The 20,320-nt window shown below is 42.5% G+C and overlaps 1 protein-coding gene across 6 annotated transcripts in view; it reads left to right on the plus strand.

Annotated features, from left to right (window-relative positions):
• Duox (dual oxidase) overlaps positions 1 to 20,320 on the plus strand; it is a 138,803-nt gene that overhangs the window by 93,132 nt on the left and 25,351 nt on the right. For 5 of the 6 annotated variants that reach the window (XM_022849678.2, XM_022849680.2, XM_022849679.2 and 2 more), the window contains 7 exons: positions 1,507 to 1,694; positions 5,330 to 5,531; positions 10,678 to 10,844; positions 15,055 to 15,212; positions 17,186 to 17,361; positions 18,963 to 19,135; positions 19,990 to 20,290. In XM_022849678.2, the coding sequence (XP_022705413.1) occupies positions 1,507 to 1,694; positions 5,330 to 5,531; positions 10,678 to 10,844; positions 15,055 to 15,212; positions 17,186 to 17,361; positions 18,963 to 19,135; positions 19,990 to 20,290 (1,365 nt within the window). The remainder of the gene's footprint in view (positions 1 to 1,506; positions 1,695 to 5,329; positions 5,532 to 10,677; positions 10,845 to 15,054; positions 15,213 to 17,185; positions 17,362 to 18,962; positions 19,136 to 19,989; positions 20,291 to 20,320) is intronic. The other variant, XM_022849681.2, reaches the window with a different exon arrangement.

Below are 20,320 nucleotides of genomic sequence, written 5' to 3' on the forward strand. Positions count from 1 at the left end.
TCTAATCATATTATGTAAGATCCTGCATCCATTTGCTCTTAATAAGGGTCCGCACCATTAAATATAAACAGTCGTGCAGTTTCGGAGGATTGCGTGTCAATCATGTACAATGATATTTATCCTCGCCCACTTCGTCTGGACGTATATCAGCAATAAACAATGCCACTAATTATCAATATTGAAAATATTATGATTGATTGTCGTGATTATTTCACTATCAGCGCAGCTGGTATCAGTGACACTGACAGCCTTGTTGTTTTTACGGTACCGGTAACTGATATTGACTTCGTACGTGTTCAGCTTTATTATACAATATAACACGATCCGATATCAGCTTTGGTCACTTAATTGAATAAAACGAGTCAGATCTTAAAAGTCGGCGATCAGCTGCTTCGAGATCAAGTAGAGAGTAATTTAAAGTAGCCCTACCACTAGTACGGCCGCCCGTCCCGTTTTTTATTATTTGGGTTTTGCTAGTTGTAGCCTAATAAATCCGATCCCTTCCGAATCCGGAATATTTGTGAGGTCTGATTTTTTGACAGATCGGCAGCCACGCACTGCTGAGAGCTTTCTAGTTGCTGATCTCTCCAGTGGCTTGCAATCAGACCATGTAATTTACAAGTCTTGACAATCTGAAAGGAAGGTTTAAGAAACCTCGTCTTTTATTGAAGATCAGACAGCTTTTGTCTTGCTCTGCATTTAATACCTAATAATAATGAATTTGAAGCAGTTCTTAGAGCGAAGTGGCCACTTAGTCCATTGGCTGACATAATTCGTTCTCTTTCAATAGCGACCGTTGCTGACACTTAACTTCGCTGTATGACAAACCCCATATAGTATATATGTAGTACGGAACTTCGAATGAATCTGTGTGGCATTTTGTACATATGAGTATATAACTGGAGAGTGCGAAATGATGGCGAAACGATCGGTAGCCATGTAGCATTTACCAACTACAACCATGGTTGCCAATAGCAGCTTTCGTCAGCCAATAGCAGTAACGTTCGGGGCGGGTAGAAGTCGATATATTTCGGAAAGTTTGCTGTCTGTTCAATACCCGCCATACTATTTCTGACTGAGAAGAGATTTCCTCTGAAAAGAAATACGCAGCAAATAGGGGAAAGTCATATATCTTAGAGTTGGAAAAAAGGGCTACGTTCTTACAGATGAATGACTCTAGTGTGCATAAATGTATATACAGATGCATGTAACATATTTTATTTACTTGAGTCCAGTATAGATGTACATTGTGGGTCCGTCCATGAACAATAGCACTGCAGTAGTTTACGCCATATTGTTTTATATGAAATAATAATGATAATAACGATAATAAATTAAAAAGAAATTTGCTACTATTCCTGTTATTATCGTCGTAGATATTACGAATCGGTCTTGAAAAGTTCATACACGAGGCTTGAAGGAGCATCCCATAAATAACATCTCTATTGTACGTGTATGTATCCTGTCGGTCGATGTGCTTAATCTTCGATCAACTGTTCATTACAGGCCAGGTCATCTCGAGCGAAGTCCTCATGGCGAGTGAACCCGGCTGCCCCATTGAGTTTCATCGAATCAAGATAAACCGCTGTGATGAGATGTATGATAAGAAATGTCGAGGAGAAAAGTACATGCCGTTTCACAGGGCCATCTACGACTCGAAGACCGGACAGTCTCCAAATAACCCCCGAGAACAGGCATGTAACACTCATTTGAAAAGGCTTATTTCACATCAAAGTTGTTAAGACAAAATTACATCGGCAATGGCCTGACATATATATAATACTTATATCATTAGTTTAATAACTTTGTAAAAGCTGCGTATTTCGGGGTACATTTGCGGTACAATTCACTGTAGTTTGAAGGAACATAACGATCGTGCAGAACTGTTATTGCTATTGTTGTATTTGTAAACAATAATGCTGAATTGTTTCATAACTTTAATTCGGCATTACAATCGTTGAACAAACGCTTAGAGAGCGGCTTAGTTCGATTCAAGCCGCGTTCTTCACGAATGAATGAATGAATGAATGAAAACGTGCACTAGAGAGGGTATTACGTAAGTCTATTAATTAATTAGTTCTTCCTACTAATTGTGTCGTTCTTCCTCCTGTCGTGCTTCGATGACACCCAATCGGCTTACGCTGACATGCAACAACTGGCCCGGGCATCTAAAGCTCGACAAGTTCCTTAGAACGAATATGATTTGCTGCCTGGGGGGCAAAGCTCTACATAGCTTCTAAATGCACACACACCAAAAGTGAAAGCAAGACAAGAGGCAATTGCCGCATAATCTATTTTATTATTTTTGTTAACCCTTAACACGGCCCTTGTTTCGGAGATGATGGTCATAAAAGTGCTACCATACCACCGATATTGTAGTCTATAAACATTTATTTTATTTGCGTTTCTGCATGCGCACCAATCACATACGCGGTATTAGCGTAAGCCATAATCATGTTGCCAGATGCTGTTGCTAATAGGATCAAGCACGTCGACAAAATTGACCCCCCAACCCCCCCCCCCCCCGCCCCGCTCCTCCCCTCCCTTATGAATGCTAAAGTATAACTCTTTACCCTAGTTTAATGATTGCTTATGCATGTCCCTTCTTTAGTAGGTAGCCGTCCCTTTACTTGACCGATCTGTAAGAACTCGTATCAGGCATCAAACCCAGTACGATGTGTCAAGACTCACATGAGTACAGCGAAACTCCCTATGCAAGCGCTTTACTGTAAAGTTGTTTAGCGATTCCTAGGCTTAGGGGACGACAACTAATTAATGAAGCGGCTTACCCACGTAAATTTCTTTGGAACAATTGAAATACTATACCTGTGAAATAGCCACATATTCATTGTGCAGTCTCATATGCCATCGTGACCACGCCAAGAATAACTTCCGGAGAAGGTAGTTTTCCTTTAAGCTCATACCACATCAATATACGTGTTTTCTATCGTAAGAAAATTGGTTCGCTGATGACTCCGAGCAAACTCAGAAGCTTCTGCCGCTGTCTGTAACAGGAAGGTGAGGTAGTTGTCTCGACATCGCTGCGACGTTACCACGGATCGAATCTGGGGTGAGAAATCCCCAATGTGAACAAAGAACTTTCTGTCGTTCTATGCACATTGCAACACGAGCTAGGTCTACAGTCTGCCCATAAAAACGACATTTACGCCGATCTCAGCTGCTGCTCGAGGAGCTGAAATGAATACGCCGACTCTGTTTACAAGACTGTTACTAAATCAGGATTATCAAGACTACCACGCAGCAAAAGATATCCAAAGACCGAATACATTAAACGGATTGTACCTTTAGGGATTATTTGAAACCATTGTTGCCTGTTTATTAAGCCTGATCAGTCAACTTCAACTTCTACCCATTCATTACCTAGGTTTTCCTATGTCGCTTATACCTAATCAGCAACTGTATGATCCAAGTGAAATGGAGATGAAACGAGACAGCAAAACTTAAAAAAAGACTCGCTTGCTTGCTTGCTTGCTGAGAGGGTTTAAGGGGACACACGTCAACTAACAAGACGAAAAAGAGGCCGAAAGTGGCAAGGCTTCTCTTAGACAGTTAACTAGATAGCTGACCGACTTTGGATGAGGTTGGAAAACCGGTCGAAAGCCAACGTAGCCGATGTTCTCTTCCTGTATCCTCAAAGGAATTTGTACGACCATAATTGTCTCTTCGGAACGTTTTCTCGCCTTCAGCGTTCCTACTGCAGTATATTACTCTGTTAGTACCACTACGAGTTATGGCGTTGGCGCTACTTTGTCCCTTCAATAGAGGCTATGGAAGCCGTCGGAAGCGTTGGCGCCGTTTGGCCTGGGTTATGAAATCCAGCAAATGTTGCTATTACTGCCCTCCGTTGCCTTGCTCCCTACAGGCGTCTTATGCAGACAGGACAATGAGGTAGGAAGAAAGGCCCAAAAGAAGCGTGCGCGGAACATAGCTCAGAAGAGACTTCCATGGTCGGCTACAAAGCAGCACGAACTAGATATCTACTGGTGAGGCTGAGTCCGTGGACACGTACATTCTGCACTTCTTAAAAGATTTCCCTTGCTTTATGTTCTTTGTCCTTCTCTATCTATTTCCTATTGCCTTTGCTGTTTTTCGCTGCTAAAGATTACTATTGCGGGAGCAAAGGGACATCACCAGTCGTAAGCCTCGGCAGCCAACTTTTCCTTGGTTGCGTTTGATTACTTTAATAGCGTTATTCTCGTTATCCAGGTATTTTTTCTATGGGGCAGAGGCCCCGAAGTAGCAGCGGGGATTTGTGCATATCCTCAGCGGCGGTGCCAGAAACAGGTAGACCTTCGCCATTTAGCCTGTGTATCTGCTGTTGACCGGTAAATGATTAGGCACCAAATTATGATGACGACAATCCCCTTCCGAGGAATCCCCGAGTTGTACGCGCACGGCACCGGGGGTGAACCTACGCTATTGGATACAGATGAAGTCAAAATAAACTACGAATAAATTCGATCCGGTTTATATGTTTAGAGAGAGAGAGAGATAGATAGATAGAGATAGATAGATAGATAGAGAGAGTGAGAGAGAGAGAGAGAGAGAGAGAGAGAGAGAAAAGAGCAGGAGAGGGAGGGAGAGAGCTTTGCTACTCACGAATAGTACGAGAGAATAACGACACAGAGTAGAAAGATACGCAGCTGCATTTGCCAGTAGTGACAACAGCGAGGTGGTAATCAGCGCGGGTATGCCATTACAACCCGCCGTGAGTACTGCGAATCACAAAAGGAGGGGTCGGAGGCAAATGAAAAAATACACCAAAAGACGTGAGAATAGAGAAGCTGCGGGATAAGGCAGGAACGTATCAAGAGAGGCCGCGCATTTATTATGTCAGACAGATACCAACCAGATGAGCGCAGGGAGTAGGAAGTCAGTAGATTGAAGTTTACAGATATCAAAGTCTTCCAAGGAAAGAAAGATCTGTGTTGTTTTTATGAAAGGAGATGTTTTGAAGTCAGTGGTGCGCTTGTATGGGTACGACATGACGTTAGCTAGAGGGTCATTTGGGGCATATAGAACTCGCTACGATAGGATAGCAGCAAATTTCCAAGTAGATGAGGGGTATAGAACGACTCAAGGGCAGAACTGCTGTTACTGCTACTGCACGCCATGTAAGAAGTCACTTTTATTAAGATGTGTTTTTCTAGCAACCTTATTCTCTAAAAGTAGATGCTTTTAAACATTCATCGACAGATGGGTCGTCTCGCACAACGCATTCCAAATGATCCAAAAAAAACGGTTACCTTTAACAGTCATCGCATATAAACTCATCAGCGCATTGTTGTTATTGTTGTTATAATTTCAGATCAACATGGGAACATCATGGATCGATGGCAGTTTTGTTTACTCAACATCGGAGACATGGGTGAATACGATGCGCTCGTTCAAAAACGGTACTTTCCGAGCAACCGAAGGCAAGTTGCCCCCGCGGAACAAAGAGAGAGTCCCCTTGTTTAACTCTCCCCCGGCCCGCTACCTGGGCATTATGAACCCCGAACGGATGTTCAGTAAGTGAAGCAAATCCTGTCCAGTGTCTGTGTTCTGACTGGCTGGTGTTGTCGACGCGATGTAACATTATCAACCGCGGTTTCGGTGTTTGGTATTCACCTTAGCTATGACTCACTTACGCCCGCTCTGTGATGCATCTCATCGCCTTCTGCTATATCTAGCTGTTCTGCCCGCTGGTTTGTCTCGTACCTTGCCTGGTGACCGTGTCTAATGGCATCGTTGTCTTTGTGACTGCTCGTTATTCTTGATGTTTGGCTTTGCTGGTTCGTCGTATCGTATTTATAAGGCTATTATGCTTTTCACTTAGCTAGGTGATTCATTTAATTCTGGCAGATATCTGGTAGCTGAACTCACCTACAATCCACTTTTGACCCCTTTGATATATGTCTATAACGTGCCAACGTATACACCGTAGAGAAAAATACACGCTCCGTGTCACCACCGAATCTGACCTCCTTTACCGGAACTCTAAATAGTAATGGGAAATATCACAAAAATCAACCCGACATAAAGTGATGTGCTGTCGCTTACGGCTAACATAACAGGAACTCAGTTGATGCAGACTGCTACGCAAGCGAAACTATAATGGTGAAAGCTACTGCTATTACAGAATATAGTTAAATGCGATAATTGTGGCCGCAACCCCACAGAGTCCATAAAGTAAGGCGCATCTCCCAAAGCCCCATCGGTGTTGACGAAGAACTTAGCTATAACGAAACAACCAACGACATGGGCGACGAGTATGAAAGCTGGGCTCGTGTGATCTCATGTAATTTTGGCAAAGCAGCAGTTTCTTGAAGATGTATGAAGAACTCGCGTATCATATAAACTGTACCTTTGATATTTAATTTAATTTTAATGAAACACTGTAGAGATAAATAATTTATCTTGTGAAAACTAATTGCACCAAAAATGTAGGATTAACGAAAAACGGATTTTAGGCGTTTTCCCTCTGATTGATCGTGGTATGCTCGCGACTATCATTATTTTAACTCATGATATTTGGACAAACGCAATGGCGTTTCCGCCTAATTGCTTGGCCATTATTCTATTTGTCTCGTCATCGCCTTTCTTTCTCGAATCATCTTACAATAAATGTAACGTTTTCACTAACATTGTTAACCACTATATGACATTACTACGACTTAGTATCTCACTTAACTGACTGATTACAGTTAATAGGCCAAAGAGACAGTTTTCTCAGACCTCTTGTCAGCTCGCGTTCTTCAGTACTGCCATTTACGTATACTCAAACTTCTGTCACACTTCACGATGCACCATGGTGCATCATGCAGTCACTACTACAACTCTTCTTGCAACAACTACGTGCCAACCCACTTGTCCATTTACAATAATTCCGCGCCTATTCTCTGATGTTCTCTAAACGACAACTTGTTGTCTGGTCTTGCTGTCGCGCTATTTCGTCATCCACTATTCAGGACAATTTCTACCTTTCTACGATAATGCAGTAATCTTCCATTCGCTTCGTAGCTCTTCGTTATGCCAGTTGCCCCGAGCCAAGCGTTTGTTATTGGGCGGCGCCGCCAGATGTAGAAGGTCTCTGTCTGACAACAATGTTCGTGGGCCCAGCGATTGCTTTGACGACCCCTTCCCCACCCATGTTGGTGTTGGACGCATTTCTTACATGCTGTCTTTCCCTCTTTGCTACTCAGGGCTTGTCGATCGCTTGTTGAAAATCTCCGTTTAGGTTTTTCGTGCATAGGAGCCGTTGCAGGAGGAGTGTTTGCCGCTTGTTTCTTTAAGCTGTTTGTTGTCTGATTCTAAGGACAAGTGTTGGCCATTTTGATTAGAACGCCGGCGGCATAAAACAAATGGTAGCGCCAGTCCTGGAATGTTTACAAGCCTGTTGGTACTGTTGTTGTATTGTGAGTTCTCTCTTTTACTTGACCTAGGCTGTGTTGTTCCTTCAAAAATAGGTACTGTAAGGTCCTGCACCTCCTCAGACCCCGGAGTTCTTTCCTGTTCCAATCTCGTTTCGTGAATATATGTTCACTCCTGCTCTCCGCCCCCATTTTCTGCTATGCACTGGCATTTCATCACCTATGACCTGTTTGATATACTTATAGTTTTCTGGTGTCGCGTCCATACCTTCCTGCTCATATTTGTTTGCTTTATGGAATTGCTTTTCCTAGCCTTGTTTTATCCAGATCTCACGCTTTGTGCGTGCAAATAGGACGAGGCTGCCTTATGCTTAGGGTTCTCCATATTAATGTTGTTCATGCTGCCGTTGCTGTTCGGAGAAAATTCATGCTTCTAACCTTATTGGTCATTTTCAATGGTCATAAGTTAATGGGAAGAACAGGGAAGTTTATCGTTTTGCGGTATTCGTCGGGTCGAATTATATAGCCTTGACCCGGGATGGTTATGCTGGGGATCTATTTTTGCAGCCAGCCCCAGATAATTGCATCAGCTAATTTAGCGCATTGTTCCATAAGTATAAATAAGCGTGTGCATAAAACGCGCATGCATGTGGACCTGATACAGCGTCAAATTGTATGGATGGCAATATTTGATTATGAAGACATATCGGGATTAACTTATTGCACCCTTGATTTGTGTAACGTTTGGGTTATATACAATATTCCTATTGGTTTGTAGGTATTGAGCCTTTATTCGTTAATATACAGATCGTTGATTCGTACGATCTTATGCTCGTACGTAGCAAACGGGCATAGGACTATTTAATTTTGTGGTTGTTCTTTGTACCCCATACACATGTGACATCAGCTGTCACTTACGAAGTAATTAAAAAAAAATTTGATAAATCATCGCATAAAAGCGTTTTGTATCAGTCGTACTACTGTCTTTAGTTCACGCATGTATCGGAAATCTTGCTCTACATATAGTCCATACAATTTAAAGGGATTATTCTTCATTTTTAATTACATGCTTGCCCTCCGAGAAGACAACTTATCTTTTCCCATCACATAGATGCATTTAAGCTCGCTTTACGAAGTTTCCAGCATCAACCAGGCCGCCAGCGATAGGCTGGTAACCATAGAAACGATAGCTTTTCCTCCTCGTTGTTTCGCATATGAGCGTGACCCATACTTCATATTCATATACGTTGATGTGATTATAGATCGGACGTTCCCCACTAGCTCAGTGCATGTCAAACTAAGCGCCATAGACAAGGTTTGAATAAGCGGTTATGAGACGACTGGTGTGCGGCTTTAGCTAACGTTCGGCAGGAAATAGCGAAGCCCGGTCCGCCAAAGTTTGCCTCATTGGCCCTCCGATTGCATCGTATCATAGCTTTGAGTGCGTCACAATGGCGGCATGCCCCTGTTACTTGGCTTGCCCCGCCTGCACTGAAACCTCCCTGCTTCTGCCAGTTCCTTCTCGCTTGTTGCCCTGTAAGAGCGCCACGTTACCCCATCAATTCGATAAGTTTCTCAGGTTTAGCTGTAGTGTCGTATAAGGCAATCTAACACAGCTAATAATAACGAGACAACAAGGAACGTCCCAGCAACCTAAAGCGTAGGCCCAAGTCGAAAGGCCGAGTCAGCCACGGAGACGGTATCCCTGCTTTGCGGCCTTCGTTTCGATGCTGAAAGCTTCATTGGCATATTTGCTCCTATTGAAGGCCTACCTCTACTGGTTATTACCAAGGGACGAAAGAACGAAAAAGATATAACGCACAGGAAGGGAATGATGATGACAAGAAGTGGACAAGGCGCCGAAGAAGAACAGGAGAAGGCACAAGGAATATCAAGCAGCCATTGTCACTCTACTAAAGCTGCTTGCTGCCGGCTACGGGTTGAAGTCGGGCTTCCCAACGCTACCTGGCAGTGATAAGAAGGTGAAGCAGCAATACGTGCAGAAAGTAGCAGCAGAAGCGGCAACAACAACAAGAACGGACACGATGACGACGACAACAACAATAAATATAACGACAACAAGACATCGCTATCAATAACAAAGGCGATGGGCCGGACCGCGCAACGCTGTCGGCGGAAATTGGACGAGCCGACGACTCCATGAGCTGACAGACGATAACGCTACGGACGCTGCGGCTCTATAACACTATAGCACGTACAGACTAGTAAAAGCGACGCAACTATCGTGAGCAACGATCGGTGTCATCGACGACTATGGGGCCGTTTCGTAAATCGGTCGCTTTCGGGGAACGGTGCGAAGTAGCTGCACCCAGATGCTGGTTGTGGCCGTGGTTGGGTGTTCCACAGGGCTATATAGGATATAATGTGTACGGGATGTAAAAACAATTTCTTTCACCAATAAACTGATGGAAGCGTTACGTATGCCATGTGGCCGGGGGTGATGAACCGCGATGAAAGTGCTCAAAATCTAGTTATTATTGGTAGTCGAAGATGAAAGCAGTCACACTTGGTGAGGCGGCGGTCGTTCGAGAAGACTTGAAGAACGTTGATATATTTTTTATAGGTAGATACAGAGAAGGGATATAAGTATGCGGATTGAATAGAAGCGGATAATTTGTTTTGTTTTTTTAAGTGAGATATATAAAAATACGCGGTAGAGGATGCTAGAAGCAATTAGACCACCGTTTGATGTCCTAAATAAAAAGTGTGTCATTTATTGCAATAATAATATAACAAATTCTATTAGAAGACCAGTAATATTGACGATAAATAAACTGACACCCCTTCTTACTGACACACGTATTATGTATCTATATGCGTTTAAATACAATTAAACTGGCAGTGGACAAAGGGGCTACTAAAAAGTGTATGAGGGCATAACAGGAATAGCTTTCGTCGTGCAGGGTTTGCCAAGTATTACTTGTATGTTCAGTGTCATATAATAATAATTAAATTATATTTGGATCTGCATAATATTTGTTGATTTAAGGCGCCGTGATGAAGATTATTATATGTAGGCAATTAACTAATATGTGATTCCTGTCACTGGTTGTCATGGGTTCTTTTGGTACGTTAAAATAGCAGTAATCAGTTGTACGTACAATTTATTGAGATGAATTGTATGAGTGAATCCTGACCGTTAGTGCATGACCCGGTGGAGGGTTGTGCAATTTTGGAGAGGAGTAACACGTATGGGGTTATGTATCGAAGGAGTAATATTTCTCTTTAGAATGCCCTGCTAACTAAGAGCATTTCAATGTTTTCTAATTCTCGAAACCTGCAGTCCTTGGCGACCCTCGCACAAATCAGAATCCAGGTCTTCTAGCCTTCGGCATTCTGTTCCACCGGTGGCATAACGTCCTCGCCGAGCGCGCCCTAAAAGAGCACCCAGATTGGGGTGACGAGGAAATCTTTTTACATGCCAGAAGATGGGTTATCGCATCGCTTCAGGTATGGTTCGATTCGTTAATTTAGCAGGATTTAAACAGACGAGGATGTATGAATGATTTAAAAAAGATCGTTTTTTTTTTCTAAATCGTTGAAGTGATCATCTTCCCTTGCAAATTGAGATTCTCATTATAAACTAAAACTGGAAATAGCGCAATAAAAAAGAGCGTTTGACGAATGTCCTATTCTTAATACGAGGCACTTATAGAGTTGTTATCGTAAAAAAGTAGGATATACGTGTACGATTGGTTCTGTTTAATTTAAGGTTGAAAACCATCAAAGTTCTACATCTGGTATATGAGCATGTTGACATAGTATTGACCTTTTTCTAGATAGATGGTTTTTGAAGCTACATATTTCAGGCGGTGTGGTGTTTGATCGGGTCGAAGATCGGTTATCATGTTATTTGAAAGCTAGTATTTGGAGTAGCAGTCGATTTTTTACCTGACACCGTTGGAATCATTCAAAATGCAGGCTTAAAATAGAGAGCCTTGAAGATAAGTGAAATTTCAGAAAAAAAATCGCTATATTTTCAATTTTATTACTATAAAATCATCAATGATACCCAGACCAATAAAAAAAAGTTTACTATTCATTGTTAAAATGTGCTATTGAAGGAGATTGCCCAAAAATGATTCTGTGGCTTTTGTTCCGGGAGTTCCGATGTAAAAGATTCTCTTTGTAGTAGTCAACTAATTAAAAAAAAAAATATTGATGAAATGTGAAAAAAGTTGAGACGTACCGACAGGTAAGTAGTCATACGAATTAAACATCTACCACCAAACAATTTTTAGCCATTTGGAGAAAGTTGGCCATAAAAAGTTGTTTGTATGCCACATGAATTGACACTAAAGAATCTTCTCCATCGTATTTTCATCTGTAAAGCTGCGAAAAAAAAATCAAGCTATTTCCAAAGCGGTCAATCACTCACGGTAAAAAATTAGATAGAGAAAATGAGCTTATGTAGTTAGTAAAAGTTACTACCGCCTGGCAAAACAATTGGTTTGTATCTCAATTATTGACAACTAAAAAAACATTGCAATAAACCATTAACAAGATGCCGTTATAACAAGCCATTAAAAAATTAACTGGCACTAGTAAATAGCGAAGATATTATTTTCCACCATGACAATAGTAGACCACAGATATTTAACTAACCCATAAAAATGGAAAAAGTTAATTGGAAAATTTTAATGAACCCGTCGTATATAGTCTGAGTTTTGCATTATCAGATCATCATCTGTTTCTCTCTCCGGAGGACTTTTTTTGATTGTGTAAGTTTAGTTTTAATAGAAATATGTGCACAAACATGAACTTTTGCACAGAAAACACGAAAATTTTATAGTAATAGAGTTATTAAGTTACTTCTAAGGTAATGGTACACATTTAGTTAATTAATATTATCTAATTAGTGTTTGTTTCATTATTTGCTTAAAAAGGGTCAGTACCTTCTCATGTACGCTATTTTTGGTTTCAAAAGAAAGCCAGTTCTTTGGAAATGCGGATTAAGATCGGCTATTATGGAAAGATCTTTGCAGAGATTATAAGTTTGTGGGGTTATTCTAAAGTGACGGTCAGGACACAGCAAATGAGCCTACGGCTGCAGAATAAGTAGAAGCACAACCGAACACTGACGACAAGAAAGGATCAGTACGAACGCGGTAGCTAATCGATATTGTCCAAAAATACGTATCCGATCATCGCTTTGTTTCGATCAAGGCGTTAGCGAAAGAAACTGGATCTGAATATTCGCAGGATATTTCGATTTGTTTCTGAAGACCCCCGGGAAGCTGTCATATGGCATAAAAGTTGGACAGTGTTTTGGGAAAATAAGAAATTTGATAAAATGTCGTTTGCACCGCAATTTTTGTAAGAGAAAAGAAGCAAATTGTTTTCAGTTCTTTTCTAGCGAGAAAATGCTATCAATGCAAAAGTTCACCATAGTATATATCGCTGGCTACTTGCCAATCCAGGAAATGTGTCTCTGGAGCACAAAAGCAAATTTTCAGTCAATGATATTATTCAGGCTACGCTGTTTAGTGAAAAAGGTGTCAACTCAATATACTTTTTCCGAAAGGGTGAACGTATCGCCCGATAGTTGAATGGTCGTTAAGAAGATCATGCGTTTTTCAACGGGATGGTATATCGGACACAGCAAATGAGCCTACGGCTGCAGAATAAGTAGAAGCAGCCGCTTAGTACAAGATCGACTGTTTGAGCATACAGATATGTTCAGACCAGATAGAATTGAAGATAAAATTAAATTACGCATGAGTCTGTTGGGTAAACTTTTACATGACAGCGTAGACTCGCTCATTTGTTCCATTGCCAAAAAAAGCTTTTGGAGAGTTGCAAAGGGAGTATTAGGAACGAACCTATGAGCGGTTTAGGCTTCGAATGAACGCTGCAATTGTAGTGGGTGGCATGTCTATTGAACAAGCATAAGCATCAGGAGTGACCTTTTTAGCAAACATGAAACCTTCTATTATAATAACTGCTTTTATTTAGATACGTTCATAGAATCAACTCGTAATTACGTCCGGGCTTAGACGCACCATTCTATATATATATATATATATATTCACGGTTCGATCAAAATAGACAAAATTGAATTATGGCTTATTACGTTAATTGAATTATAGATGTATAGTATTGTATTAACTTACGCAAAATTAAGGCTTATACATAGCACAAGACGTCGACCCGTGCGTGGTCGACCTATTCAGCTTCTATTTATCCAGCAAGAACGAAATGGACGTTGGCTTCATGAGATAATATTTAGCCTAGTTAGACTGGCTCATTAACTGGCTGAAAATCCGTCATTAGGAAACAACCAAAAGACGACCTGATGATGGAATCCAGAAAAGAATGTCCTGATTATTTCTCCCAGCTGCGCTGTCCAATCCTCATTTCAGCCCCCTTCATTTCACCCCTAGCCCCTTTCCTTTCTCCCCAACTCTCCCCTTTGCCTTTGTCAATGGTGCCTTTGTACCTAACAGGACTCATTCTTTCGTTGACTGTCTATCAGTTCATAGGCAGGACCTTGCTAAGAGGCTGGCCTGGTTTTGCATTCCCGCTACGCTAATGATGAGCATTTCTGTGTTAACCCCTCACTTTGCAGGCATGACTTGGGTACTGTGTCGACATTATGAAATTGCCCTATGTAACCACGACACAATGAATACGCAGGCATACATGAGAATAGATAGAGGTTCTGCTGCTAAAGTAGCAATTAAATTGTTTTATATTATATTATATACGCACACTATTAACCGGGTGATTAAATTTAAACTAAAATGAACTATGATGGAAGCTGAGAAGAAGATTCGTCGCTCCATAAAGGATTTTAGAGTTTTTTTTATAGTTGAATGTGCATCTAGGTATAGCATAGAATCACCTGGTCAAGTAGAGATCCTTATTATCGCCTTATCATGTGCAATTGTCGCGCGTACGTACCTATCATTTCTACCTATGTTGATAACCCACACTGTTTAAGGTTGGCACTCGTTTTCAAGGTTCAAGTTGTCGGTCTTCGACTTGCAAATATAAAGTAGTAAGGGAGCTATTTGCGAGTGTAAAATCGCACAGGATAAAGATTTTAGTGTGCGCCTCTATCCATTGAAACAGAACGAAAAACATGAAACAAGAATACACAACAACATAAACCATCTAAAGACTATGGTGCTTGTTGACATCAGCGTCATCTTGTGGATCCACGCTGACAACTGCGAGTTGTTCAAAGTTCGAGACAAAGTGAGTTCGAATCCTCCCCGCTCCATTCGCTCCGAGAAAAACGCCGATCCTTCTAGCTTCTTTGAAACAAATGTCATGGCATGAAAAAGAAAGCCAAGAAAATTGTATTTTTTTCATAACCACTGGGGTTCATAGATGCCCCTTCAAATTCAAAAACAACAAACCACTGCTAGGAAAACATAGACCCTGCATGATACAGATCATAGCATCATGCAGTTGGTACGCATGCATGGATATAGTGCGGTTTAGTAGGTAGAATAGATGCTTGACGGACAGATAAAACTTGAAACCCGAGACGGTAGACGTCTTTTTAAATTTTAGCCTTAGAAGAAAGAGCGCGGACTTTATCTGTTTATTTTTCTACAGATAAACGTCATTATTTTTTTTTCGCTTACAACGTGACGTATTAGGTAGTTTTTATTCTTACGCTGATGTTATTTGATACTGTTTTTGTCTTCAGAATATCATTATGTACGAGTACGTTCCAACGTTATTGGACGAGTCAATGTCGCCATATTCCGGCTACAAACCCGATGTTCATCCGGGCATCAGTCACGAGTTCCAGAGTGCCGCTTTCCGTTTCAGCCACACCTCTATACCACCTGGACTTTACAGAAGGTTTAAGATAAAATCCGATATTTTTTTATATAAATTTGCAATATAGGGGGAATGCTAGTAGTAAACTGCAGTAATCAATATACGGCAGTAGGTAGTCAGGCGACGTACAGCCCCCACTAGCTTTTGGGCTTATTAAAAACTCTGAACGATGTGCAGATTGAACCTTAGAATCAACAGCGATATATTGGAAAACTCTCTTCATTCTCTAGGAAGTTTGTTAAAGGTCGACGTTACAAAAACGTTCACTCTTCGCCAAAGAATCGTACGGCCCGTTAATATTGTACAAGAAATATAGTAGAAGCCCCTGATTCGGATGAGGATTTTCCCCAAGAAGCCGGGGAAAAATCCTCATCATTTAGTACAGTAGCTTATATCTTTAAGGGGTTATGGCACGGTATGCCGTTATTAGCCTCAGAGGTCCGAGAACACCGCTATGATTGGCGCAAATTTTCAAAACTGTCTGCTCAAACCCCTCTGCTGGCCTTCCTGTTTCTCGAAATACTCAGCTTATGAAAGTATTCGTTTTTTCCCTGCCTGAAATAAGTACATAAGCATCCCAATGAATGGTGATAGAAGCGAGGCCACTCTTCATCAACGCTGCAACGGATCAAGTTGACCGTAGACAGACAGACCGACTCAGAGGAGGACATGGACTTCAGAACGAGCGCTGCTCGGCAGGGACGGGGCGATAAGAGCTAAATGCCGAACGCTTTATCGGCGAAACTAGCGCCAGCGACTGCTCAAATGACGGCGATAGTGTGAAGGACGAGCTGAAATGCGAAGCGGCAATGATTTGAGAATAGCTCTGCTGCCATTGCTCGAGGATAGAGTGATGAACTCTGAGTGAGCGAACAGGTGGACGAATTCTGGTCTGGTTAGGCGAGAAAGGAGTTTTATGATAAGCTCCCGGTTCTTTCTCGTGCTTTTCTTTTTTTCTTTTCTATGCCGTTTATTTATATTCCCACATGTGTACACTTGAGCCCAGTTTCGGCCGTTGCTCACAGTAGCATCAATCGCTAGCGATCACCACCCTTCGTGAGTTCCCTTTCTCACAGTTCTTCCCGCCAGCAATTCTGTGTTCCTCGACTTCCCATGATTCTGAACAAAGAAACCAAGAGATGAAGAGCGAGAGAGAGATGGGGCTCTCTATGACGCGGTAATTCTCAGGAGCCGAGCTCCAACATCCCTCTACCAGCAGACCATACCTCACAAGCCAATGTACGTATTGCATATCAACCAATCCGCGTACTTTTGAAGCGAACTTATGGCGTCACGTGCATTCTGGCGACAAGGTTCATTTTCGTTTTATTACTAAATACATTGAAAATTCCATTCTCTTTTCTTGGCCGGTAGTCAACAGTGGGACGATGACTGCCCAAGTCCGCTACCCCGCGTTCCCTCTACTCCAGTCGTTTTCCTCTGTTTGCCCTTCCGGCCTCTGGCCCTACCTCATGCTTCCATATCAACCCCAACGCCTAATGGTATGGCAAAAATCCATACCGAGTGAACTCGCTGTTCTTCACCATATGAGTTTCTCACAATCACCTTTGCCTCGCCATATCGCCCCAGCTGAATGCTGCAAATGAGTGCAAGAAGTAGATTTTGGCCTCGACCGTAAACGTGGTCCTACGTGCAGCCAATCATGGAAGGAACAAGGGAGCATTTGGTAATCATCAACGATTTTATAAGACACGAACAGATTATTTAGGACCAACGTGCCCGACTGCGTGACGAAGGACCGCCTAACATAGAAATGGAAATATTGTATTATGTTCACCTGCTTGTACGTCGGTGTCATGTTTTTATTATATTTAGTTGTGCAGGGTAGATATGGATTAACAGTATGACCTGAAAAATTAGAAACAATATATCCTATACTTTCGTTATCTTCTTTTTTCATTCAGTATTCGATATTTTTGCTCAACCAGATGCGATGAATATTTGCTTGATAACCTACTATGCATCTTTTAAAGGACGGCTAACTGCACTTTCCCAAAAACGCGAACTGGACGGAGCGCTATGCGGATGTGTTCGACGTGGTGGCTTTCAGAAGAGGTGCTCTTGGAAAACGGTATCGATGAGCTCCTTATGGGGATGTCGTCACAGATTGCTGAGAAAGAGGATCACGTAATGTGCTCCGATGTAAGAGGTACGTTCTTAGTGTACGTGATGCACGTTTCAGTGACGACGACACAAAAAATCAGTAAACGTTCATACGAATACGAAAGTTGGCATAAGCTAATTTTTTTTTAATACGTTAATTCTGCCCACTGTCTATTCAGGTTTTCCCATAAAATCTTCCAGCTGCGTCGGGCAAAACCCCCCTATAACAGAAGTAGCACAACGGGCCGTACCGAGCGCTAGTGTGTTCGCGTGTATGCATTATAGTTTTGGTGTGTATTCCACCGTGCTTATTCTACGGCCTTTTGCCCTCCCGCAACTCGCTCTTCGAAGCACTGATTAGTTCCCAAGCAGCGTTCTTGTTGGTTCAATGTCCATCGATTGAGCTCCTAACAGACTCAGCGGGCTCTTGATATGCAGAGCCAGAACGTATCGGATCAATTAGCTAAACATGATCATGCCACCCGATCGGGGCGGGGTAATGCTCTAGTCAAAAAGGTAGAGTAGAACATGAAAGCACACAGATAGAATAAAAGAAAACGGTGTTTGATGGTAGTAGGAACGCTGATAGGAACCAGTGTCTCTTACCCTACACTCTGTTTTACTCCCGAGCTCGTTCGTCCAGAGTCAGTCTCGCCCAGTGAAATGTTGGCTCATTCATGGCGGTAAAGGAACATAGAGGAACGGAAACAGACCAAAACCTTTTTTTTAGCTGGGCTTTGACTTTGCTCAGCCGGCTTTTGTCAGGAAGTTGTTCCCGGTAAGCGAGCTGCTTGTCACCTAGTCTCGTTAATGTTAAGGCCGAGTTAAGTGAAGCGGTCCTAGATTCCTTGCTCGTACCCTCTCCCCCATAGCGGACCTCTGATGAAACTCGTTCTTGTCTTTCTTCTTGGCGATGACAAAAATAACCCGGCACGACTAGTAGTGGTATTACTGGTAAGAATAATTGTAGCATATAGTAATCTGAGGAGCTGTCCAGGGGATGCAGGCTGTTAGTGAAGACAGTCACTATTGGATGATGAAGAAATTGTGCGCTGAGGCGTTAGCTGTCATGTAGTAGACGTTTTTCTAATTAGTTGTTGGCTACTAATTGGGCATTTGCATTGCTCCATGCAATGCATTGCTTACTAAGTATCGATAATTGATAATAAGCTCGCAGTGGCAGCGTGTTTGCCGATTAAGTGGAGTAACACGGAAATGGTCTAACTTCGAGTCTGGATATAAACACATCTTAGTCCTTCAGTAAGAATCCGACATACAACAAAGGCGAAAAATATTCAATAGCAGCTTTTTCTCTTACTCAGTCTCTGCAGATCGGCGACATTGAGTCCTCTTCATAATAACAAGTACTTGAAACAATGCTGACAAGATAGCGGTGCTATAGCCAGTTACAGGAGGCTGAGAGCTATGAGTAGTACCACGTTGTAACGCTTTACCTACACGCGACTGAACGTGTCCACTGAACAGTATTTGTAATCAATTAAATATTCAAAGGACGTTTAGTGAAAACCTACTAAATAGTTTACGCAATGTTAGTAAATACATATATATATATTAGAAATTGTATTTGGAACGAATTAAGCATACTATATTTTGTATTCTCTGTTCTTCTTCTTTAACCGTCGTCAGACAAGCTATTCGGGCCGATGGAGTTTAGCCGGCGCGACCTCGCAGCACTAGATATCATGCGAGGTAGAGACAGCGGCCTCCCGGACTACAACACCGTGCGAAAATATTTCAATCTCGATCCAGTCACAGACTGGCAGACGATAGGCGAGAAGCTTAAGTCAGCAAGTCAGGAGGTGAGTACGGTATGAGGATCATGTCTTTTCTCTAAAAGGTTAGAGCTGGCTCGATCTTTTTTGCCCCTAGTTAGTCTCTATTTCTCTCTGACATTCATTTAGTAGATGCGCTATGCTCGAGGCCGCCAATGGCCACAAAAGCCTTCTCGTTCCCGGACCATTTTCTGACTTGTCCTGCCTCCTTAGTCGTAGCAGTGTATATTGCCCTTTATTACTTCGCTAATACCCAGCCTGCCGCCAGTCCTGCGGCCCCTCGAGCTTATAGTCGAGAGCTGCTGTAGTATATAAGATTGAGAGATCTAATTTAGAGCTTTAGCCGCAGCTGCTGCAGCCGCTGCCCCTGCCTGCACGGACGGTGCCCCTGGAGCGAGTGTGGTGGACAGAAAGGTGTGAGCAGCAGCCAACAACGTGCCGTGCCATGCCATGTTGTGTACGTTCAGTACGTGTAATCGCTGTCCACTGTGTGTTGACGACGAGTGGCACAATTTTGCCCTAGGCCATTCTTCATAGCTTGTGAGCAGCAGCGGCCTTTTGGGCTCTTACTCATCGACATGGGCTTGGTTTGCTGTTTAGACACCCCCGGATTAGGTGGTTGGCTAAGAGGCCAGGCTGACGTTGTTGGATGAGGCTAGGCATCTCCGACTAGCCCCTCAGGCTCTCTCAGGGGTTGTCGGCTATTCCTTTCGTCCTATCGCATCTTCTTCCTCTCGTTCTCTAGCAGTTAGTAATAGCCAGTTTGTAATAGACATGCGTGTTCTGTCATTGCCTCTAATGGAGTGCGCTTTCTTTTTTGCGACCTTTATCGGAACCTGTTGACCCTGCCAACCATTAACGATATTCATTCCTGCTGTTAGCTCGTCGAACGTCTCTACACGCTATACAAAGGTAATCTGAACAATATCGACTTGTTCGTCGGCGGCATGCTGGAGTCCGAAGGTGGACGACCAGGCGAGCTCTTCCGCAAGATTATCAAGGAGCAATTTGAACGTCTGCGGGACGCCGATCGGTTCTGGTTTGAAAATACAAACAATGGCCTGTTCAGCAAGGAGGAGATCGAGCAAATTCGAAAAATATCTCTGTGGGATGTTATCGTCAACGCGTCTGATAGTATCCCCCCAGAAGCAATGCAACGGAATGTCTTCGTTCATTCGGAAGGTACGATTTCTGTTTCGTGGGATAATGGAA

Source organism: Varroa jacobsoni, unplaced genomic scaffold, assembly GCF_002532875.2.
Source record: "Varroa jacobsoni isolate VJ856 unplaced genomic scaffold, vjacob_1.0 scaffold_1419, whole genome shotgun sequence".
Taxonomy (NCBI): Eukaryota; Metazoa; Arthropoda; class Arachnida; order Mesostigmata; family Varroidae; genus Varroa; species Varroa jacobsoni.